Genomic DNA, 24,890 nt, shown 5'->3' with positions numbered 1-24,890 from the left:
CAGTCAGGATAGTCCAAGCAGCTCTCAAGAAACAAGCTCTTGAAGGGAATTCAAAATTCAGTGTGTCACATCGGCTAGCTAGTTTCTCCCTGAAATATCGTACCACGCCACAGGGTATACGCCAGCTGAACTTCTCATGAAAAGGTTCAGAACTAGACTGAGTTTGGTTCTACCTAACCTATCTCCTAAGGTTGAACGCAAACAATGTGATCAGAAACGTCATTATGGTGGAAGTCAAAACAAACGTAGGTTCAATACTCATGATCAGGTTTGTGTTCTCAGCCCCCCTTACTTCTTCTTGCATATGGCGTGCACAGTCTAAAGTTGTAGGACAACTTGTTCTCTTTGATCTTATTTGATTGTGCATGCCAGGTTGATTGCATTCGTCAAAACAGGGAGGTGGAGGTGGCAATCTCCCACCCCAGCCTCCCTTACCAAGTAGTCAAATGGGAGGAGAGAACAGTAGTTGAAGTGTGTGGAACCAGGAGGTACTTGGTAGAAATTGGAGGACGTGTTAGAAGTGTGCACACAAACCATTTGATCCCAGCAAGCAATGAACAAGGGCAAAGCATAGATGAAGAAGCAGATCTGTCAAACTCTGCTATTACTCCAAGTTCAGATGTAAGACCAGCATCTCCAAAGAACATAGAGACAAAGGGAAATTATCCTGAACTTGACTCTCCTTTAGAACCACGACCTGACACTCCCCCGAAACCACCCAGGAGATCAGAAAGAGTGCATAAACCAGTTGTCAGATTACATTTATAACATTATTCTTGTTTGTCTAATTTACAAGTCATTTTACTTTTTAAGGGGAAGAGCAGTGTGGTGTATCTAATGGTAACTGTAACTTTAAAAACTGAGTACCAGAATGGTATGATTTGTGTTATGTGATATATTCAATATCTTATCAGTCTGGTGAATATGTGTGAGTATACGTGATGAAGCTGAATTTTAGTTAAAATATAAGAAGATATTAAATTGGCTTCTGGGCTAGCTTACAGCTTATATTTAGTCTCAAATTAGGTTTGCCTCAGGTTGCGGGTGTGTGAGATAATAAATCCTATAACATTGTCTCCCAAGTGAGGAAGTGACAGAGAAAGAAACAGCTAGTCACATCTTTGAAGTAAGATGCCGTAAACCAAATGACCAATGTTTATGGGGGAGGAGGCGATAAAGGAAGAGAGAAACAGCTAGTCACATCTTTGAAGTAAGATGCCATAAACCAAATGGCCAATGTTTATGAAGGACGAGAGAGGAACCAGGGAAGTAGAAAGATAAAATGTCGTAAACCAAATGGCCAATGTTATCTTGTACTATGTAAACAAAAGGCCTTTGATGTGATGCATTCTGTGGAAACCTTTTCCTGTACCTCTGACCATGACTAATGTCTGTGAAATGTGCTAAGGGGACAAAAAAAACCCTATTTAAGGCAATGTAATTCTGTTGTTCAGGGGAGTGGACGGAGGACAGTCAAGTGTCTGTATTGGTCACTTGACTGGAGTTCTCCCTCCCTTCCATCGGCCGATGTTAAGTAAAGTTTTGAACTGGTCTACCAAACAGTTTGTGTGGTGTCTGTTTATTAAGAAGCGAACCTGTTTAGTTGTTAAGAAAAGTAGCTTTTTCATACGCGGGGTACTTATGTAAAATGAAGAAGACCCACACTGGCAACAGCGTGTACTGAAAACCTGTGCTTGTGTCTATCTACATGCTGAAGCCCTAATAACTTACAGAAGCAGTTTCTTCCCAGCTGTCGCGGGGTGACACCTGTTTGGTCGTGAGTAGTCGCCCAAAGAGTTGTACCTTTTTCTGGTCGCCTCTGGATTTTCCGTTGTTTTCGGCGACCTGCTGCGACTATGACGGGTGCTGACAAGTTACCGAAAAAATTGCGACAGGCCCTTTAAGGTATCAATCAAGTCCTCAAGCCTTTGATGTAGAACATAGAACAGTATAGCACAGAAATGGGCCGTTTTGGCCCACAATTTCCGTGCCGAACATCATGCCAAGTTAAACTAATCTCCTCTGCCCGCAGGTGATGCATACCCCTCCATTCCCTGCATATCCATGCACCTATCTAAAAGCCTCGTAAATGCCACTGTCGAATCTGCCTCCAGCAACTTGCTCCTCTGACTGTAAACCGATGCCCTCTAGTCTTTGACGTTTCCACCCTGGGGAAAAGGCTCTGACTGTCTCCCCTCAAGAAGGCGTTGAAATAATTTTCAACTCTATGGAATCACTGAGGTGCACACAGTTTGTCTCAGCTACTAAATTGTTGAACTCAGCTTCCCATAGCCAACTTCTTCTGGTGCACGAACAGCTTTGGACCAACAGGCAGCAGATTTGCTGCTTTACAGCGCCAGAGACCCGGGTTCGATCCTGACCAGGGGATCCTGGCTGTGTGGTGTTTGCATGTTCTCCCTGTGACCACGTGGGTTTTCTCCGGGTGCTCCGGTTTTCTCCCACATCCCAAAGACGTGCAGGGTTCTAGGTTAATTGGCTTCTTTCATCTGTCTGCCCCTAGTGTGTAAGGAAGATAGACACAAAATGTTGGAGTAACTCAGCGAGTATTCACTGGAGAGAGGAATAGGTGACCTTTTGGGTCAAGACCCTTTTTCTGGGCACACTCGGGACCCGTTTTCTCCATAGATGCTGCCTGGACCGCTGAGTTACTCCAGCGGGCGTAAACCAGCGCCTGCAGTTCCTTCCTACACCTTGGGTGTAAGGAATTAATGAGAAAGTGGGATAATGTCGAACTAGTGCAAACGGGTGATCGATGGACTCCGTGGGCCGAAGGGTCTATTCCCATGCTGGATCTTTCAATGAATCAGAATCCTGGAACTCACGAGCTGGCAGGATGCAATGAGTCTGTGCAGGGTCAATCACCAGTGAATGATTACCGGCTGGGAAGTCAAAGCTTTTAATTTTGCTCTTTGACTGAGTGCTGACTTATGGAAAGCAGCTGTGCCAGAATTTAAATGTGGTTGATGGAAAGTTCGGGTTCAGTTTCAATTCAGTTTAGTTTATTGTCACGTGTACCAAGGTACAGTGAAAAGCTTCTGTTGCCTGCTAACCAGTCAGAAAGATGATACATCATTACAAGTTTATACACGAATAGAAGATTTTGCATGGATACAATCTGGCCGTCCAATGCACACAGATACAAGATACAACATTTAGTGCAAGATAAAGTCCGATAGATAATGCATGGAGAAGGGTTCTGACCCGAAATGTCACCCATCCTATTTCTCCAAGGATGCTGCCTGACCCGCTGAGTTACTCCAGCACTTCGTGTCCACCTAACTTCCAATAAAGTCCAACTAAAGATTATTCAAAGGCCTCCAATGTGGTATATGGGAGGTCAGGACTGCAGGCCAGCTGGCGGGAGGATGGTCAGGTAACTTAAACCCCCCCCCCCCCCCCCCCCCCCCACCCTCCCCTGTGTCCCACCTGAACTCGCACCTCTTGAATAGGTTTATTGGCCAAGTGGACAAAAGTGCTGGAGAAACTCAGCGGGTGCAGCAGCATCTATGGAGCGAAGGAAATAGGCGACGTTTCGGGCCCAAAACGTTGCCTATTTCCTTCGCTCCATAGATGCTGCTGCACCCGCTGAGTTTCTCCAGCACTTTTGTCTACCTTCGATTTTCCGGCATCTGCAGTTCCTTCTTAAACACTTATTGGCCAAGTATGTACACATACAAGGAATTTGCCTTGGTGCTCTGCTCGGAAGTAACAACACGACATACAGTAAACAATTAAGAATAAAACATAAAACATTAAAACATTAAGAATAAAACATTATCGATTAAAAATGTGAATTAAATAAAATACCAGAGCAAAAGGAGGCTACAGATTTTTGGTTATTGAGTAGAGCTACTACTCGTGGGAAAGAACGTTTTTTACGTCTGGCTGTGGTGGCTTTGACATCCGGAGTCGCCTTCCAGAGGGAAGTGATTCAAAGAGTTTGTGGCCAGGGTGAGAGGGGTCAGAGACGATCTTACCCGCTCGCTTCCTGGCCCTTGCAGTGCACAGTTCGTCAATGGGGGGAAGGTTGCAGCCAACGTATTTCTCAGCTGATCGGACGATTCGCTGAGAAGGTTTGCTATTTCTCCACCTCTTCCACGTACATTCCTTCCTCGAGCAACTCTTCAATCATTTTGTCTCAGAACATTCTGTCTTTTCATCTCTGGCCTTTGCCTATCAAATCACCCCCCCACCAATACCTAATTCACCAAATACCTGCCCCACCCCATCCCACAATCAGTCTGAGGAAAGGTCCCAACCAGAAACATCACTTGTCCATGTTCTCCAGAGGGCAGCATAGTGGCGCAGCGGCAGAATTACCAGAGACCCGGGTTTGATCCTGACCTCCTGCGTGGGTGTTCTCCATGATCTCCGGTTTCCTCCCACACTCCAAAGACGTACAGGTTTGTACGTTAATGGGCTTGGCATAATTGTAAATTGTCCCTAGTGTGTGTGTAGGATAGCAGCGTTAATGTGCGGGGATAGTTGGTTGATGCAGACTCGGTGGGCCGAAGGGCCTGTTTCCGCCTGTATCTCAAAACAATTTTAAAAATGTTGCCTGACCAGCTGAGTTACTCCAGCACTTTTTTTGGTGTGTAAACCAGCATCTGCGGTTCCTTGTTTCTACGCTGACCAAATTTGACTGACAGGAGAAAGATAAAGCAAAAAGCTAAAAATACTAAAAGTATTCAACAGCTTAGACATGCTCAGCGTTAATGATTCAGTTGATGACCTTTCACAGGACCTTTGTCCTGTTGGGGGTGATGGGGGCAGATGGTACAGCTCCTCCCTACTTTACAGGGTTCAATCCCAGGTACTGTACTGTCTGTGTGGTGTTTGCACGTTCTCCCAGTGACTGCGAGTGTTTAGGTGCTCTGGTTTTCTCCCACATCCCATGACATGTGGGGTTGGTGGGGGGGGGGGGTTAATTGGCCATTGTAAACTGTAAAGTGCAGTAAAACTCTATGTTAGCGTGACTTCATCCGTCAGAGATAGGATGTGGACACACCCTTTGGCTCAGCTCCCTCCCTCCCTACCTGCTTCAGGGTGGCCCACCGACGGACAGCAAGCTGCAGACGCCACAATGCCGAGATAAAAATGGGACATAGCCTTGAGAACTTGATGGATGCATGAATTAATTGAAAGATACAGCATGGAAACAGGCCCTTTGGTACACATCAATCACCTGTTCACGCTAGTTCTATGTTATCCTACTTTCTCATCCACTCCCTACACACAAGGGGCATTTTTACAGACAGCAAATGACTTACAAACCCGCACGTCTTTGGAGTGTGGGAGGAAACTGGAGCACCCAATTAGGCCAAAGGGCCTGTTTCCACATTGTAAGACTATGACTAGATTTCAAATAAACTACAGAGTGCCTTTCATGATATATTAAAAAATCCCACTCAACGTTAGTCCTGGTGTCACCGGCAGCAGAGATAGCTGAAAGGGAGGAGGGGGGAGTTCTTCTGGCTGTGTGGGTGTGATCTTTGACTCAGGTGAATGGAATCTTGGCGAGCGTTCACCGAGCAAGAACGCAGACATTTGCAACTGGTGCTTGCCAGAGCCTTCTGAAAACCAGTTGCGAGACATTGCAAGGAGGTCAGTAATTAAAATAAAGCACACCCATTGCCTTTGATAAAAACCTTGAGATACCCCGTCGTTCCAGTTAAAATCTCCTGGCTAATTTGGACGGCAGCAAGAATGAAAATGGGAGGAATACTGAACATATTCAGCGGCTGCGCAAAGACACAGCGGTAGAGTTGCTGCCTCGCAGCACCAGGTCCGATCCTGACTACGGGTGCTATCCGTACGGAGTTTGTACGTTCTCCCCGTGCCCACATGGGTTTTCTCCGGGTGCTCTGGTTTCCTCCCACATCCCAAAGGCAGGATTGCAGGTTAATTGGCCCTCTGCAATTTGCCCCCTAGTCCGTCCGAAGTGGATTGCGAAAGAGGGATGTCATAGAACTAATGTGAATGGGTGATCGATGGTCAGCGTGGACCCGGTGGGCCGAAGGGCCTGTTTCTATGGTGTATCGAAGAATAAACTCAATCAAAACACCCCAGTGAAATGGGCATGTGGATCGTTCACTGCTCGTAACATTGGCAGCAAAAATCAAGACACATTTCCCAAGAATGCTCCGAGCTGGTGCAAGAACACCCAATGCATTCTCCATCTCTCTCCCATCCAGGGCTGTTGGGGAAGTTGGGCTAAAGGGCCTGTGCCACGGTGCATGACGGTGAACACCTTGCCGCATGAGGTAGTGCAAAGCACAATGACCCTTATACGTTGGTACATGTGATAACCTCCAGGTGGGATATCTACAGTTCACGCTCCTGAGAGCTTCATGGGTTGGGTGCTTGCATTGCAAATGAGGAGGTTCAAAAAAGGTCCCTGGCCAAAGTCAGGGTGGCACAGCTAGTAGTGCCGCAGAGGAAATAGTCATGTCCAAGAGGCTTTTTACATGGATATGCAGGAAATGGAGGCGATATGAATCACGTGCAAGGAGAGGTACCTTGGCATCATGTTTAGCAGTTTTGTTTAATTTAGTTTAGAGATACAGTGCGGAAACACCACTGAGTCCACACCGACCAGCAATCCCCACACACATTAACATTACCCTACACACACTTGGGCCAATTTACACGTGCACCAAGCCAATTAACCTACAAACCTGTATGTCTTTGGAGTGTGGGAGGAAATCAAAGATCTTGGAGAAAGCCCACATGGTCACGGGGAGAATGTACAAACTCTGTGCAGACATGCACCCGTAGTCGGGATCGAACCTGGGTCTGTGGCACTGTAAGGCAGCAACTCTACCGCTGCGCCGCCCCTTGTGCAAGGTGCTCCATGACTGTGAGACATGGCTCCAAATTGTAGCCTCACTCATTACAACAGGAAACTCCTGAACGCATTTCACCCAGGGACTGCGGCAGGGTGGGAAGGGAGGGTCCCACACAGGGAAGTGCGCTGGGACATTTTGTTACCAGCCTCCCTTCCATTGACTCCATCTACACTTCACACTGCCTCGGCAAGGCCAGCAGCACAATCAAGGACCAGTCTCACCCCGGTCACTCCCTCTTCACCGTTTTCCCAGGCAGAGATGCACATGTTTGAAGACACACACCTCCAGATTCAGGGACAGTTTCTTCCCAGCTGTTATCAGGCAACTGAACCATCCTATACAAACCTGAGAACGGTCCTGACCTACCATGCACCTCACTGGAGACCACTGGACTATCTTTAATCGGACTTTACCTTGCACTAAACGATATTTCCTTCATGCTGTATCTGTACCCTGTGGACCGCTGGATTGTAATCATGTATAGTCTTTCCGCTGACTGGTTAGCACGCAACAAAAAGCTTTTCATTGTACTTCTGTACACGTGACAATAAACTAATCTGAACTATCAACAGCACATACAAGGCGTTTTGCATTTAATACAATTAGACAAGTTGGGGAACAGCATATTATTTTAGTTCATGCATTATTCAGGATGTTAAATTTCACTGCAATTTTCGAGTGTGTTGCCTTAAAAATTTTGACTGCGTTGCAAATGTTGTTTTTTAAATATCTTCATGATAGGATCTGGGATAATGTAGGTCACAGAGGCTAAATTTATGCAGAGGCCAGTTCAATGTAGGGCAAAGTCGATAGAGTGGGGGTTTATCAGCTGTTTCGTGGTCATAAGTGACAGGAGCAGATTTAGGCCATTCGGCCCATCAAGTCTACTACGCCATTCAATCATGGCTGATCTATCTTCCCCTTTCAACCCAATTCTCCTGCCTTCTCCCCATAACCCCTAACACCCGTACTAGTCAATAATTTATCCATCTCTGTCTTCAAAATATCCATTGACTTGTCCTCCACAACCTTCTGTGGCAATTAATTCCACAGATTCACCACCCCCTGACTAAAGAAATTTCTCCTCATCTTCCTAAAGGAACGTCTTTTAATTCTGAGGCTATGACCTCTGGTCCTAGACTCTCCCACTATTGGAAACATCCTCTCCACATCTACTCTATCCAGCGGGTAGAGTCGCTGCCTCACTGTGCTGCCTTGTTTGATGTCAGCTCTTTGAGATCCAACTATCTTAGACCAACATTCTAGTTGCAGCCCAACCATACATCTTGAGAGATCAGGACACCAGGGACAGGGGGTAGGTATCACGGTTAAATAACTGCACGCATCAGCCAAGCTGTCCACCACTTCAGTCATGGAGCAAAACCAACTGCACAGCAGCACAGCATTCTGCAAAACGCTCTGTCAAAATTCACCACTTGTTTCCAGGCTGTGACAAATACCCAGTGGAAACTGGGACAAGATTTTTTTGGCATGGATTTAAAATTCCTGTCATGTGAACAGTTATATAAAAAATAACAATTGCACACCCAAATAAAGTTTTACATGTGTAGGAAGGAACAAACTGCAAATGCTGGTTTTACACCAAAGACAGACACAAAATGCTGGAGTAACTCAGCGGGCCAGGCAGCATCAGTTCAAGATTGGACTTCTTCAGTGTGAGGGATCTCGACCTGAAACATCACTCTCTCCAGAGATGCTGCCCGTCCCACTGAGTTACTCCAGCATTTTGTGTCTGTCTGAAGATTTACAGCGTCAGTGACATCACTGCCACCAGCACCTTTAATGCAGTAAAATGGCCCCATGATATTTTCCATAGAACAGTACAACACAGGAACAGGCCCTTCATCCCACAATGTCCGTGCTGAACGTGGTGCCAAATTAAACTAATCTCCTCTGCCTGTACATGATCCATATCCCACCAATCCCTGAATATCCTTTGTCCTATCCAGAAGCCTCTTAAACACCACTATGGTATCTGCCTCCACCACCAGCCCTGCCAGTGTGTTCCACACACCCACCACCCTCTGTAAAAAAATATATAAACTTGCCCCGCACATCTCCTTTAACCTTTGCCCCTCTCATTTTAAATCTGTGCTTTCTCGTTTAGTTTAGTTTAGAGATTCAGCACAGAAACATGCCGTTCGGCCCACCGAGTTCACGCCGACCAGCGATCCCCGCACAGGGACAGCCATCAGGCTATTAAACACAACAATAAATAAGCTCTGAGCTCTGAACTGCAAAAGGCTATATTATTATTTGTTATTTGCACTATATTTGTTATTTATTGAACTTTTTTTTCTCTTACATAGAAACATGCCCTTCGAGCCTGCACCACCATTCAATATGATCATGGCTGATCATCCAACTCAGTATCCTGTACCTGCCTTCTCTCCATACCCCCTCATCCCTTTAGCCACAAGGGCCACATCTAACTCCCTCTTAAATATAGCCAATGAACTGGCCTCAACTACCTTCTGTGGCAGAAAATTCCAGAGATTCACCACTCTCTGTGTGAAAAATGTTTTTCTCATCTCGGTCCTAAAAGATTTCCCCTTTATCCTTAAACTGTGACCCCTTGTTCTGGACTTCCCCAACATCGGGAACAATCTTCCTGCATCTAGCCTGTCCAACCTCTTCCCCCGTTATATACTATGTTTACATATTCATATTTTCTGTTGTGCTGCAGCATGTAAGAATTTCATTGTCCCGTCCGGGACATATGACAATAAAACACTCTTGACTCTATCCTATACACACTAGGGACAATTTACAATTATTCCAAGCCAATTAGCCTGCAAACCTGTACGTCTTTGGAGTGTGGGAGGAAACCGGAGATTGTGGTAGAGAAAGACTGGGAGCCGGAAGGAGGAGTCAGCGACACAAGGATCCGGTAGGAGAATGGGGGGGGGGGGGGGTCTAACCTTCCGTACCTTCAAGGTCGGCTGCGGGAGGCCCGGAGAGGAGAGAAGGACGAGAGAGGAGAACCAAATGAGGTCATTCATTCAGTCATCATCGTTGAAAACATTAGCGATGCAGTGGCGCTGGTTTCCAATGGGAACGGTGACGGACGCACCACACATCTCTGTCCTCCAGTTCCTGCGGACTTCCGCCGCTGGAAGTATAGGATTTTGGTGTGTGTGTGTGTGTGTGCTTCATCATCGTTCCTTACAATGCCGTGTACGACAGTGATCGCAACTTCTACTGAAGCGTTGGCTCGCTAGAAGCTCATCTGCCCTTTGACAGGTCTTGTTTTTGGTCCTGCTGGGGGTCCACAGCCCCCTCCTCACCTGGCAAACCAGGTGGGGGAGACGGTTTAGTCGCCGACTATCCGACCATGGAGCAGGTAGCACGGGGTTACATGGTACCGGTGGCGGGGGGAACTCTGCCCGTCCTGACCTAAATGAGGTGATAGTTACAATGGGCCTTGATGGCTTGCTGTAGCTTAGACTGTGTGACCTAGAGACTAATACTGGCAACTATTCCATACGGACTCAGTGGGCTGTTTCTATCGGTTACTGACTTTATGTGTGGCAACAATCGTACTGATCTATATTCCAAATATTGTATGTCACTGTATCTTTGGTACACGTGACAATAAAAGAATAATTGAGAAGCAGAAAGGTGAAGTATTTTCAGAGATTATTCGCAGAATAAACCCGGGACTTGGACAGAGCTGGGTTTCGTGGAGCCCTGCGTATCTTACATGAATCACTGAAGGTTAATGTGTTGATTCAGCAAGCAATTCGGAAGGCAAACAGTTTGGTCGGGTCTTATTACAGTGGTTGGAGGCCAAGGGACGAGGCATCTTGTTATACAGATCGGGGAATCGGGAACGCTGCAACACTCTATATACAAAGCAGAAACCTGTCGTGGAGCTGGAGAGCAGGAGAAATCACAGAGGGGGAGCAGCGAGAGAAGGTGTCGCAGAATTCTCGTCAGAGAGCGAGAGAGGAGAACGCCTTCAAATTAGGCATGGCTTGAGGAGATTTTGCAGTGGAGCAGATGAAATATGTAGGAAGGAACTGCAGATGCTGGTTTACACGGAAGATGGACACAAAGTACTGGAGTAACTCAGCGTGGCAGGCAACATCTCTGGAGAGGAGGGCCTCGACCGGAAACGTCACCATTCCTTCTCTCCAGAGATGCTGCCTGTCCCGCTGAGTTACTCCAGCACTTTGTGTCTACCTTCAAAGTAAACCAGCATCTGCAGTTCCTTGCTACGCTGAAACTTGTCACTGAGGGAGTGCAGCAAAGATTGATCCCTGGGGTGGCAGGTTTAGTTTAATTTTAGAGATACAGTGTGGAAACAGGCCATTCAGCCCACTGAGACTGCGCCGACCATCGATCACCTGTACACTAGTTCTATCCTACACATGGTCACGCTGGTGCAACGGTAGAGTTGCTGCCTTACAGCGAATGCAGCGCCGGAGACCTGGGTTCGATCCCGATTACGGGTGCTGTCTGTACAGAGTTTGTACGTTCACCCCGTGACCTGCGTGGGTTTTCTCCGAGATCTTTGGTTTCCTCCCACACTCCAAAGACGTGCAGGTTTGTAGGTTAATTGGCTTGGTAAATGTAAAAATTGCCCCTAGTGGGTGTAGGATAGTGTTAATGTGCGGGGATCGCTGGGCAGCGCGGACCTGGTGGGCCGAAGGGCCTGTTTCCACCCTGTATCTCTAAACTAAACTAAACTGGGAACAATTTACAAAAGGCAATCAACCTACTACAATTAACTGCACGTCGTTGGAATGAGGGAGAAAACCAGAGCACCTGGAGAAAACCCACGTGGTCACAGGGAGAATGTAAAACTCCGTGCAGTAGGCACCTGCAGTCAGGATTGAACCTGGGTCTCTCGTGCTGTGAGGCAGCAGCTGAACCGCTGCGCCACTGAGCTGAGCTAAAAGATCAGCGGTGGTCTAGGCAATGTGAGGAGCGGGTGCAGAGAGTTAACAGGTCACCTCCTCTCTCGTGGTCCAAGCTCCAGGCGGTCCCATAGAACCATCGACGTCGACCAAGGCGCCACACCTCAGCTGCGTCCACGTTTCAGGGGGGGGGGGGGCCCCGTGGCGCAGTGCTGGAGCTGCTCTCTCACAGCTCCAAAGACCCAGGTTCGATCCCAACCTCTGTGTTCGATCCTAGTTGTCCGTGATGGTGTGGGTGTACAGAACTACTCCACAACCTGATGAACGGGAACAACTCAACCATCAGCCAGGCTTGTCCCGAGCTTCGACTAATTTGAGCGCCACGGTGGCACAGAGGGTGGAGCAGCTGCCTCACAGCGCCAGAGACCCGGGTTCGATCCTGACTGCAGGTGCTGTCTGTGTGGAGTTTGCACGTTCACCCTGTGACCTGCGTGGGTTTACCACACTTTCCTCCCACATCCCAAGGATAATTGGACCTCTGTAAATTGTCCCTCGTGTGGAGGGAGTGGTTGGAAAAGTGGGAGAACATGGAACTGGAGTGAATGGAAGATCGCTGGTCAGTGTGCAATCGGTGGGCGGAAGGGTCTGTTTCCATGCTGTGTCTCTCAACTAAACTAATCTAAACTCTTTTAAAGTAGGCCACATTCCCACTCTTCCTGTTTCCAAGCCACTTTCACAGTGTGCGTATGTCACTATCAATTACTTTTCAGCAAAAATAATTTTTGTTAAAATTAAAAGCGACAAGGGTTAATTTCACAGAGACAAGTCTTCTCATTGAAGCCTTTCAATCAACCTTCAAACTGGCAGCCTCTGGAGTTTTGATTTACATCTTGGAAAAAGTTAATGACTTCCCTGCTTTGGACTGAATCATTATTCGGGGCGCTGCGATGTCGAGCGGCCTATTTATAGCCCACTGGGTCCTGGTTTTGTTTTAAAGACGCTGAGTCGTGTTACTTGCTCACGCACGCCTCAGGAACAGGGAAGAGGGTGGGAGAGAGAGGGGAACTGGGCCAGGCTGTGAGGGGTAACAGGGTTTAAACACCAGTCACCTTCCGACTGACCAGTGAGAAAGATCACTCACACAATCATAGAAGCGGCACGGTGGCGCAGCGGTAGAGTTGCTGCCTTATAGCCCCAGGGACTATCACAATGTTTGGCCGGGTGCATGGATAGGATAGGTTTAGGGGGATATGGGCCAAGCGCAGGCAGGTGGGACTAATGAAGATGATGCATGTTGGTCAGAGTGGGCAAGATGGGCCTGTTTCCACATTAAATGACTCTATAAGGGCGGCACAGATGCTGCCTTACAGCGCTGGAGACGTGTGTTTGATCCTAACTACGGGTGCTGTCTGTGTGGAGTTTGTATGTTCTCGCTGTGACCACGTGGGCTTTCTCCGGGTGCTCTGGATTCGCCCACATTCCAAAGACTGGCAGGTTTGTCGGTTGTGTGGGAAAGAACTACAGATGCTGGTTTAAATCAAAGGTGGACACAAAATGCTGGAGTAACTCAGCGGGACAGACAACATTTCTGGAGAGAAGGAATGGGTGACGTTTCAGGACGAGACCCTTCTTCAGAGATTTCTAGGTTCATTGGTCGGAGTTCTTCAGCTTTATTCTCTGGAGCGCAGAAGGTTAAGGGGGGACTTGATACAGGTCTTTAAAATGATGAGAGGGATAGACAGGGTTGATGTGGATAAGCTTTTCCCACTGAGAGTAGGGAAGATTCAAACAAGGGGACATGACTTGAGAATTAAGGGACAGAAGTTTAGGGGTAACATGAGGGGGAACTTCTTTACTGAGAGAGTGGTGGCTGTGTGGAATGAGCTTCCAGGGAAGGTGGTGGAGGTAGGTTCGTATTTATAATTTAAAAATAAATTGGATAGTTATATGGACGGGAAAGGAATGGAGGGTTATGGTCTGAGCGCAGGTAGATGGGACTAGGGGAGAATACGTGTTTGGCACGGACTAGAAGGGTCGAGATGGCCTGTTTCCGTGCTGTAACTGTTATTGGCTCTGGTACAAATTGCAAATTGTCCCTCTTAGTGTGTAGGACAGATCTAGCGTGTGAGGTGATCGCTGGTCAGCGTGGGCTTGGTGAGCCAAAGGGCCTGTTTCCACACAGTATGTCTAAAGTCTAAACCCTTCTAGGGCTGGAATCCACACGTCACTTTAGCAGTCAACCAGGTCAACTATGAGAAAGATTCATTCTCCCTGTCCCACATTGGGCGGCACGGTGGCATAGTTGGTAAAGGCACGCGACTCCGAAACTGGCGATAAAATCTGCCATCTCTTGTACATTGTCTCAGTGGGCTATTTCTATATACTTTGTACTTAATCTAAGATTTGATTTGTGCACAGTAATACTTTATATATAAGATTGTAATAAGGGCTTGGACACGCTAGAGGGAGGAAACATGTTCCCGATGTTGGGGGAGTCCAGAACCAGGGACCACAGTTTAAGAATAAGGAGCAAGCCATTTAGAACGGAGATGAGGAAACACTTTTTCTCACAGGGAGTGGTGAGTCTGTGGAATTCTCTGCCTCAGAGGGTGGTGGAGGCAGGTTCTCTGGATGCTTTGAAGAGAGAGCTAGATAGGGCTCTTAAAAATAGAGGAGTCAGGGGATATGGGGAGAAGGCAGGAACGGGGTACTGATTGGGGATGATCAGCCATGATCACATTGAATGGCGGTGCTGGCTCGAAGGGCCGAATGGCCTACTCCTGCACCTATTGTCTATTGTCTATTTACTGAATCCTATGCAAAGAAAGAACTTCACGTTACTTCGGTACAAGTGACAATAAAGAACCATTGAACCCCTTGTTCGATCCTGACCTCGGGTGCTGTCTGGGTGTGCAGTTTGCACCTTCTCGCTATGACCCGCGTGGGTTTCCTCCGGGTGCTCCGGTTTCCTCCCACATCCCAAAGACGTGCAGGTTTGTAGGTTAATTAGCCCTCTGTAAATTGCCTCTAGTGAAGTCAGTGGGAAAGTGGGATAGCATAGAACTAGTGTGCACGGTGATTGATGGTCAGGGTAGTCGGTGGGCCGAACGGCCTGCTTCCATGCTGTATCTCTATACTAAACTAAACCGACTGCTTGGCTGGGGAATTGTACAGACGAGCAGGATGTTGGAGAGATGAGCAAAACACAAAGTGCTGGAGGAACTCGGTGGATCAGGCAGCTCCTTTATCCCCTCTCCGTCCAGTTAGAAAAGTCTTTGCTACCGGCTTATCACAAACACTGCAGATGTCTGACCCCTCTATGTCTAAAGCAGATGTTTGCAATGGAGGGGTGCCCTGAAGATGGAACCCTGTGGGGACAGGATTGTCCCAGAAGGAGTCTTGGAAAGGGAAGGGGAGGTGGGTGGGGGAGAAATAAGAGATGCTGCCTGACGCGCTGGATTCCTTCAGCACTGTGTGTTTAGCTCGGGATTGCAGCATCTGCAGTGCCTTGTGTCTCCATCTTGGAGTGATGATGGGTTGAGTTTCACTCTCCAGCATGTTGATGCCCACATTCCCAGGCCCTGGCATCGTTATTCCCAGGTGGCAGGAAGGAGGATGGCAACATACGTTTAACATGGCAAACTAACATAAGGTGCATCAGATAAGGTGAATGCATCAGAAGCCCACATCCAGACAGAAACATAGAAAAATAGGTGCAGGAGTAGGCCATTCGGCCCTTCGAGCCAGCACCGCCATTCACTATGATCATGGTTGATCTTCTAAAATCAGTACCCCGTTCCTGCTTTCTCCCCATATCCCTTGATTCCTTTAGCCCTAAGAGCTAAATCTAACTCTCTCAAGTGTCAGAAGATGGGTCTCGTGCAGAAATGTCACCCATTCCTTTTTCCCCCGAGATGCTGCCTGACAGTTTGTGTCTGTCTGAGGAAGATAGCAACTCACATTTAACCAGGGGCCACAGTTTAAGAATAAGGGGTAAGCTATTTAGAACGTAGAGGAAGAAACACTTTTTCTAACAGAGAGTTGTGAGTCTGTGGAATTCTCTGCCTCAGAGGGCGGTGGAGGCCGATTCTCTGGATACTTGCAAGAGAGCTAGATAGGGGATATGGGGAGAAGGCAGGAACGGGGTTCTGATTGGGGATGATCAGCCATGATCACAGTGAATGGCGGTGCTGGCTTGAAGGGCCGAATGACCTACTCCTGCACCTATTGTCTAAACATGGTATAATGACATAAGGTGCTGCATGAAACAAACGCCAAGAAAGTGAATGTGATTGTGGAGGTGGATGCTAACGGTCAAATGAAAAGAGGGGGGGGCGGGAAGGTAGCACCCCCTCGCTTACCACCCCCCCCCCCCCACCACCACCCTCCCAACAAGCAGTTGAGGTGAGAATTGCAGGTGGAAGGAGCAGAGCATCCACAAGCACGGAGACTACAGTAAAATTGTCACCATGTGATCGATGGTCAGGGTGGACTCGATGGGCCGAAGGGCCCGTTTCCATGCTGTATCTCTAGGGTCAAGAATTAGAGGGACTGGAGGGTCTCCAGCAGCGTCTGTAGCACAGGAAGCTCTCCATCTCTTCAAGCAAGGCTCAGCATCAGCGGCCAAGCAGATCACCCTCCCTCCAGCAACACACAAAGTGCCTGGGGAACTCGGCTGGTCAGGCAGCGTCTGTGGAGGGAATGGACAGGCCCCACTCAAAACATCACCTGTCCGTTCCTTCCATCGATTTTAGCTTCAGTTTTAGTTTTAGAGATACAGCACAGAAACAGGCCCTTCGGCCCACCAACCAGCGATCCCCGTACACTAACACTACCCTACACACAATAGGGACAATTTACACTTTTACCAAGCTGACTCACCTAGAAACTTGCGCATCTTTGGAGTGTGGGAGGAAACCGAAGATCTCAGAGAATCCCACGCGGTCACGGGGAGACGTACAAACTCTGTACAGACAGCACCCGTAGTCGGGGTCGAACGTGGGTCTCTGGAGCTATAAGCGCTGTAAAGCAGCAACTCTACCGCTGCGCCACCGTGCCTGACCTGCTGAGTTCCTCCAGGGCTTGGTGTTTTGTTTAAGATTCAGCATCGGCACTGTCTGGTCTCTCCACCCTCTCCCCAAGGCTGGTCTGAGCCAGCTCTGGTTTCCTTTCCACCACCTTTCAGGTCGCGAGTCTCCCAGTTAAAGGTCTTGCTCACACTCCCCCTTGCAGTGTCTATTCCCTTCATAAAATCAATGCTTCCTGGTCATGGAGCCCACAGATAGAAGCAGCTTCACTTCCTCTCTCAAAACCCATCCTAACCCCAGAAACAAGGTACCACAAATGCTGGTTTACAAGAGAAGACACTGAGCGTGGGCCAGGCAACATCTCTGGAGAACACAGACAGGTGATGTATTGGGCGGGACCCTGCTTCAGGCCGAGTTACTCCAACAATTTGTGCCATAACCCAGTCCATCTTCATCGAATCTCCCCTCCCCTCCTCTCCTCCCCATTCTGAACTCCCTCAGCCCTGACACCACTCATGTGCATCTTCTCCACACCCTCTTTGGCACCTTGACATCCTACAACATAGCAAGCAGCATGGTTAAGAATACTGTGATGAGACCCAAACGCTGATTTATAGAGACTCAAACACTAGAGCTCAAGGACTGGAGCGGATATAAAGAAAGGAGGGGTGTCCACTACGAGATTGGAATTTAAAGAGAGTTTTAAATTCAAAGCACAGATAGTCCCAAACAGTAACGTGTAGTTTAGGTGTATCACCTGCACAGAGGTAGTGTGAACAGGAGAGAAGCAAGATGTATAATGAGTAAAGATCGATAATCTACCTCTGCTCCAAGACAATTTCATTGCTTGTTGGACAGCCTCCAGCTAGATATAAAATTGAAGAGCACCTCCTTTTGTAACGCACAAAATGCAAAAATGCCCATTGAAAGAGCAGCGACATCTATCAGTAATAGGAGAGTCTAGGACCAGAGGGCGCAGCCACAGAATACAAGGACATCAAAATGGAGATGAGAAGGAATTTCTTTAGCCAGGTGGTGGTAAATCTGTGGAATTCATTGCCACAGATGGCTGTGGAGGCCAAGACATTTTGATATTTTTAAGGCAGAGATTGATAGGCTCTTGATTTCGGAAGGGTGTCAAAGGTTACGGGGAGAAGGCAGGAGAATGGGATTGAAGGGGGAAAAAAAAACCAGATCAGCCATGATTGAATGGTGGAGTAGACTCGATGGGCTGAATGGCCCAATTCTCTGCTCCTACGTCTTATGGTCAGGAGTGCTCAGAATTAGAATTCAGAATAGATTTAGTAGATCTTGCAGTAATGCTAATCTTGAAAGTAAAGCTCACACCAATTGTTATTCCCAAACTGGGACTGCCGAGGCAAGGTACGACAGAGCTGGGACTGCTTTATCTCATCCCAAACATCTCGTGGGAGTTGAGAAAGTGGGGATACCAGGCAAGGCCGAGTTCACCCTCACGAGGAAGTCAATTCACTCTTGCATCCATTTAACGAATGGAAACAAGGCAACTTTAGTCCACAACTCATTCCATGCCACTCAGTACTCAGACGCAACACAGATGACTCGGCTTCCACCCTGACTACGGGGGTTGTCAGTACAGAGTTTGTACATTTTCCCTGTGACCACGTGGGTTTTCTCCGGGTGCTCCGGTTTCCTCCCACATTCCAAAGACTTGCAGGTTTGTAAGTTAATTGACTTCTGTAAATTGTCCCTAGTGTGTTGGATAGAACTAATGTGCAGGTTGATCGCTAGTCGGCACGGACTAGGTGGGCCGAAGGGCCTGTTTCCATGCTGCATCTCTAAACTAAACCAAACCTTTCACCCCAGGGATCAATCTTCACTGCACTACCTCAGTGACATGTATCAGCTTTGTATACAAAGTCTAGACCCATGGAGTCTAGATGCATGGTACACAAAAATGCTGGAGAAACTCAGCGGGTGAGGCAGCATCTATGGAGTGAAGGAAATAGGAGACGTTTCGGGTCGAGACCCTTCTTCAGACTGGATGCATGAAATGTTTTTGATGCCCCTAGGTTAATTGGCTTCTGTAAATTGTCCCTAGTGTGTAGGGTGGAACGAGTGTACGGGGACTCGGTGGGCCAAAGGGCATGTTTCCGCGCTGTATCTCTAAAGTCTAAATCTCTGAGAGTCTAAAGAGTGATCACTGGTCGGCACGGACTCGGTGGGCCGAAGAGCCCGTTTCCACACTGTATCCCTAAACTGAAGTAAACTATATCACCTCTAATTTACTTTTAAACCCCAGCCTCTCAGTTACACTTCAACCAACTCCTGCAAATTAAACCTTCATGGAAAGAGGGAGAGCTCAGAAAGAACATCCAATATTCCTGCTTTGTATCTCTTCACATTTCCCAGGCCCACACGCCAACTGATCTTTTAAAAATAGTTTCAATGGCAACGACAGCTACTGTAATTCTGTTACCACTTTCCAAAAGCTACAATTTATTCACATCATTAGTGCAATTAATGTAATTATTAACTTTCCGCAAAGAGAGAGAATTGTCCTTAAAATAGTTACTGTTTAAAAAAAATGCTTCCACCCACTTGCTGTCAGCTGCTGGTCGTTCTTTCCCGATAACACATCCTCCCTCCCTCCCCCTGCTCCTGGGCAGATGCAAGAATCATGTGCTTGGCATCAGCCACCCTCGACTCGATCTCCCTCAAACCCCAGCCCTAGTCCCGAGGAGAATGGGTAGAAAATGGAGGAGAGCTCAAGGCAAGAGAGAGTGGGCCACAGAAATCTCCCAATTCTATTAAAATACACCACTGCTCATAAGTGATAGGATGAGAATTAGGCCATTCGGCCCATCGAGTCTACTCCGTCATTCAATCACGGCTGATCTATCTCTCCCCCTCAACCTCATTCTCCTGCCTTCTCCCCGTAACCCCTGACACTCGTACTGGATGCAAGGAACTGTAGATGCTGGTTTACAAAATACGACACAAAGTGCTGGAGTAACTCAGCAGGTCAGACAGCATCATGAGTGGGATGGGCGACGTTTCAGGGTCGGGACCCTTCTGCAGAATCTACCTTCTGTCCTGACTATTTTATAACGCAGCACCGTTGCAACAAACCCAAAATAGAACTGGGTCAACTTGAACTACATTTAAACCGCAACGTGTTGGAGGAACTCAGTGGGTCAGGCAGCGTGGGTGGTTGAGAATTGACAGCTAATATTTCAGGCCGGGAGATTGACACAAAACGCTGGAGTAACTCAGCGGGACGGGCAGCATCTTTGGAGACAAGGAATGGCCTGCCCGTCCCGCTGAGTTACTCCAGCATTTTGTGTCTATCTTCGGTTTAAACCAGCAACTGCAGTTCCTTCCTACTCATTGCGGGTCAGGGCCCTTCTTCAGAATGGAGTAGAGGGGAGGAAGCTGGAAAAGAGAGGTGGAGATGGCGAGTGATAGGTGGATACAGGAGGGGGGTTTGGTGGAGTGAGTGACAAATGCTTGAGAGGAGAGGGGGAGTGAAATGTAAAGCAGAGGAAGGAATATAAGTGGAAGAGGTGGGAGCGAGGGGAAAAACAAGGGGATAATATGGGATTTGGGTTAAGTGTAGATTCTGTAACTTGTCCCTAGTGTGTAGGGCAGAGTTAGTGTGCGGGGCTCGCTGGGCCGAGGAGCCTGGTTCCATGCTGTGTCTCTAAACTGAACTAAACCCACACAAGTTGCACCCAATGACACAGTGGGCAGTGGGAACTCGATCGGCCAGTGGTGTATGGGGTGCGTGTTCTGGCTGAGGCGTCTCTGTGCTCAGGAGAGGTGTTGGGGGAGAGGGCTGGGGGGGGGGAGATTTAGACACCGTCACGTATTTAGATTGGATACTAGCGCATTGTGCAAATTTAGATCAGAGATACAGCTTGGAAACACCGAGTCCACGCCCATCATCGATCACCCGTTCACACTAGTTCCACATTATCCCACTTTCTCATCCGCTCCCTACACACAAGGGGCAATTTACAGAGGGCCGATTAACCTACAAACCCATACGATTTTGGGATGTGGGAGGAAACCGGAGCACCCGGAGGTAACTCTGGAAGTCACCTGTTCACTCCACATTCTTCCTATTTATTCTGCCCAATTCCGTCATGATTTTAAGCATCTCAAATACATCGGTCTCCTCTGATCCAAAGGAAACATCCTTAGCCTATCCGGTCTTTCCCCAATAGTAAAATATTCCAGTCCTCCCATTATAAAGGTGTAGGAAAGAACTGCAGGTGCTGGTTTACACGGAAGACAGACACAAAATGCTGGAGTAACTCAGCGGGACAGGCAGCATCTCTGGAGAGACATTGAAGAAGGGTCTTGACCCCGAAACGTCATCCATTCCTTCTCTCCAGTGATGCTGCCCAACCCGCTGAGTTACTCCAGCATTTTGTGTCTCTGTATAGTTCATAGTTTACCCTATTGTCACGTGTACCAAGGCTCTGTTGTGTGCTAACCAGTTAGCGGAAAGACAATACATGATTACAATCGAGCCGTCCACAGTGTACAGATACAGGACAAAGGGAATAACGTTTAGTGCAAGATAAAGTCCAGTGAAGTCCGTTTAAAGATAGACCAAGGATCTTCAATGAGGCAGATGGGAGAACCAGGACCAGTCTCTAGTTGGTGATAAGATGGTTCAGTTGCCTGATAACAGCTGGGAACAAACTGTCCCTGAATCTGAAGGTGTGCATTTTCACACTTCTGTACCTCTTGCTTGATGGGAGGGGAGAAGAGGGAGTGACCGGGGCGAGACTGATCCTTGGTGATGCTGCTGGTCTTGCCCAGGCAGTGTGAGGTGTAGAAGGAGTCAATGGAAGGGAGGTTGGTTTGTGTGATGGTCTGGGCTGGGTCCACAACTCTCTGCAATTTCTTGCGGTCTCCACCTGTGAGAGGTACGTCCAGCTGTACATCACAGACCGCGCTGGAGAACCTGATTAGCAGCTGGATCATCCAGGAGAACGAGGAGGTCATAGATTGGAGTTAGGGTGAGGTGGATGCTTAGGGTAGGGGCAGAAAGGAGAGGGGATATGCAGAGATCACATGTACCGAGATACAGGGAAAAGCTTTGGTTTGCGTGCTACCCAGTTAATGTACAATCAAGATGTACACACAAGGTTGTGTAAAGAGAAAAATACCAGAGTGCGGAATGTAGTGCTATTAGTTCTAGAAGCAGAGTTACACCATTCGGCCCATCAAGCCCATTCCGCCATTCAATCATAGGTGATCTATCTTTTCCTCTCAACCCTTTCACTCCATAACCCCCGACACAAGTTCAAGTTCACATTTATTGCCACATGCACCAATTAAGGTACAGTGGAATTTGATTTACCATGCAGCCACACAGTCAAAAAGAGCACAATACAAATGGAATACAACATGAACATCCACCACAGTGGAATCAACATTCGTCACTGTGGAGGAAGGCATTACTCAGCAAAGAATGTAGATTCCACCCGTACTAATCAAGAATATGTCAGTCTCTGCCTTAAAATATCCATTGACTTTACCTCCACAGCCATCTGTGGCAGTGGTTATAACATTACAATGACAGAGAAAAAGCGCAAAGTCCGCAATGTGGTAGGTTGGAAGATCGGGATTCAATCCGAGCTTATGAGAGAATGGTTCAGCGGTCTGACAAGAGAGGGAGGAAGCTGTTCCCAAGGCAGGGTCGCCATCCAGAGCATTGCCCTTCCCTTCCCTTCCCTCCCACCCCCATAGATGCTGCTCGACCCGCTGAGAACCCCTCCGCCTCCCCTCAGGACAAATAAGAGGGGTGTTGTAGACCCAAAATACCAACCCGGCCTAACGCTCCCCAGATCCAGTCCTAATGAGGGACCCAGCCTGAAACGTCACCCGTCCACTCCCTCTACAGGTGCTGCCCGACCCGCTGTTACTCCAGCACTCTGTGTCCTTTCACTTTGTAAAGCAGCATCTGCGGTTCTTTGCGCCTCTACAGAATCGCTGGACTTGCTGCAGGAGATGCCAGCGGGTCGCAGCGTGTGTGGCGCCCATACCACCTGCCTGAGTGGGGTGCCCACCCTCCCCTCCCCCACCCACAACCCCTGGCATCTGTAACCCCTCTACCCAATGCCCAACCTAGGACCGCATTACCCACCCTCACCAGCAGTTACACACCCACTCAGGATACACATCGGTTGGAATGGCACTAGATGTGGAGTCAAACTAACTAAAATAATGCACAAAATATATTAAATTAACATTTATGTTCTTTCTGCGGCAAATAAGAATTTCATTACTATGGCTCATACGACAAAATTCAAACAAATAATGATTTTTCGATTCAATTTGCAAAGAAAGACTGGTTCAAAATCAGTCAGAGGAAATTAGCCTCTAAGACTGAACTGGGGCCACCACTTTCTTTCATTCTCTCTCCTTCTCGTCTCTCCCTCCCTCCCATTTCTCTATCTCCCTCTGTCCTTTCCTCCTCTCTCTCTCTCTCTCTCTCTCTCTCTCTCTCTCTACCCATCCTCTCTCTCTTTCTACCTATTCGCTCTCTCACACACTGAGACGGATCCATCTCAGCAGTCACCTCACACAGCCACGCAGACGTGGTTAGCAGGAGAAATGCAACGCACGCTACCATTAAAGCTGCCCGATCATATTTAGTGGGTGTGGAGTGTGGGGGGGAGATGGAGGGGGGAGAGAGAGATGGAGGGGGGAGAGAGAGATGGAGGGGGGAGAGAGATGGAGGGGGGAGAGAGATGGAGGGGGCAGAGAGATGGAGGGGAGGATGAGATGGAGGGGAGGAGAGAGGGAGGTGGAAGGGGAGGTTGCAGCGAGCCCCTTTTTAACGCGGCTGCAGTAGAGACGCGAGCTACTGATCACTTCGCCTCCTCCCACTGTGGTCACATTACACACACCAACTGCAGCGGCAAACGGCAGAAAAACACCAATATATATTCTGTTTCTTCCCCTCTCCCTCTCTCTTTCCCTTGTGAAACACTTCAAAGTCCCCCAAAACATTATTATCCCCCGGTGCGTGTGTGTGTGTGTGTTTTAAAAAAAATAAAAAGCAAATGTGTTGAAGTAAGAATCGCCTTATAAGGAGAAAGGGAAACGCAAGGCGCACAAGTTGCGGCGGCCGCAGTCACAACAGCCTGTGTCCAATGGACACTGCAACAAGTTAGATGGAGGCCAACCGCGCTGGCCTTTCCCCCGACCCTCCACTGCCTTCAACATGCAACTAAATATACACACACAAACCGTTAAACACAATCTCACGCCTGCACACGACAGGCGGGTGAGAAACGGATAAGCTGAAGGGAAAGAGGGGAAGGGGCTGTATCTGATAAACATCATCACATCCAATAGATTGGTGGAGGGAGGATTTCAATGTTGGTGACACCTGTTTTAATGGGTGGTGCAAGCTGACAGCTACTTGCACCCACAGATTGACTCACTCTCTCTCTCTCCCACTCTCTCTCTCCTCTCCCCCCCCCCCCCCCCCCCCCCCCTCCCCCCCTCCCCTCTCCCCTCTCTCCTCTCTCTATTCAAGAGAGAGTTAGGGCTAACGAAATCAAGGAATATGGGGAGAAAGCAGGAATAGGGTACTGATTTTGGATGATCAGCCATGATCACATTGAATGGTGGGGCTGGCTCGAAGGGCCGAACGGCCTACTCCTGCACCTATTTTCTACGTTTATGTCCACTTTCTCTCTCCCTCCCCCCATCCCCCCTGTCCCTCTCTCCCTCACACTCTCTCCCTCCCCAGACAGTGCCTGCAATGTGTGTCTCTGGGTGGAAAGGGAAGAGAATCATTTACTACAATGAAAGGTTCAGCTGCCAACCCACCTCTGGCGGGCAGCTTTTTCGTGTTGATCATTTTCGCTGCATATTCCTGCCCTGTCGATAGTTTGACACATCTGCGGACGGTGGAGAAAGCACCTCTGTATAGGGAGAGGGGGTGAAGGGAGAGGGAGAGATGCACAATTTAGGCACGATTTGCAACATCAAAAGGGGGGTTGAGTTTCATGAGAGGGAAATGAGTTGTACGGGGGGAGAGGTGGGGTGGGGGGAGTGGTGGGAGGGAGTGGTGGGGGGATGGGGGGAGGGAGAGGTGGGGG

At 48.3% G+C, this 24,890-nt stretch overlaps 1 protein-coding gene and 1 long non-coding RNA gene across 26 annotated transcripts in view; one reads left to right on the top strand and one right to left on the bottom strand.

Annotated features, from left to right (window-relative positions):
* LOC116967405 (calcium/calmodulin-dependent protein kinase type II subunit beta) overlaps positions 1–24,710 on the bottom strand; it is a 263,340-nt gene extending 238,630 nt beyond the window's left edge. For all 25 annotated transcript variants that reach the window (XM_033013933.1, XM_033013946.1, XM_033013947.1 and 22 more), the window contains exon 1: positions 24,619–24,710. In XM_033013933.1, coding sequence (XP_032869824.1) covers positions 24,619–24,649 — 31 coding nt within the window. In that variant the 5' untranslated portion in view covers positions 24,650–24,710. The remainder of the gene's footprint in view (positions 1–24,618) is intronic.
* LOC116967408 overlaps positions 24,619–24,890 on the top strand; it is an 18,697-nt gene continuing 18,425 nt past the window's right edge. Inside the window, exon 1 of the long non-coding RNA XR_004410214.1 lies at positions 24,619–24,715. This is a non-coding gene — a long non-coding RNA (uncharacterized LOC116967408). The remainder of the gene's footprint in view (positions 24,716–24,890) is intronic.

The sequence above is a fragment of the Amblyraja radiata genome, chromosome 39 (assembly GCF_010909765.2).
Source record: "Amblyraja radiata isolate CabotCenter1 chromosome 39, sAmbRad1.1.pri, whole genome shotgun sequence".
Taxonomy (NCBI): domain Eukaryota; kingdom Metazoa; phylum Chordata; class Chondrichthyes; order Rajiformes; family Rajidae; genus Amblyraja; species Amblyraja radiata.
Note: the sequence above shows the minus strand (reverse complement) of the source record. Positions and strands in the feature narration are given on the sequence as shown.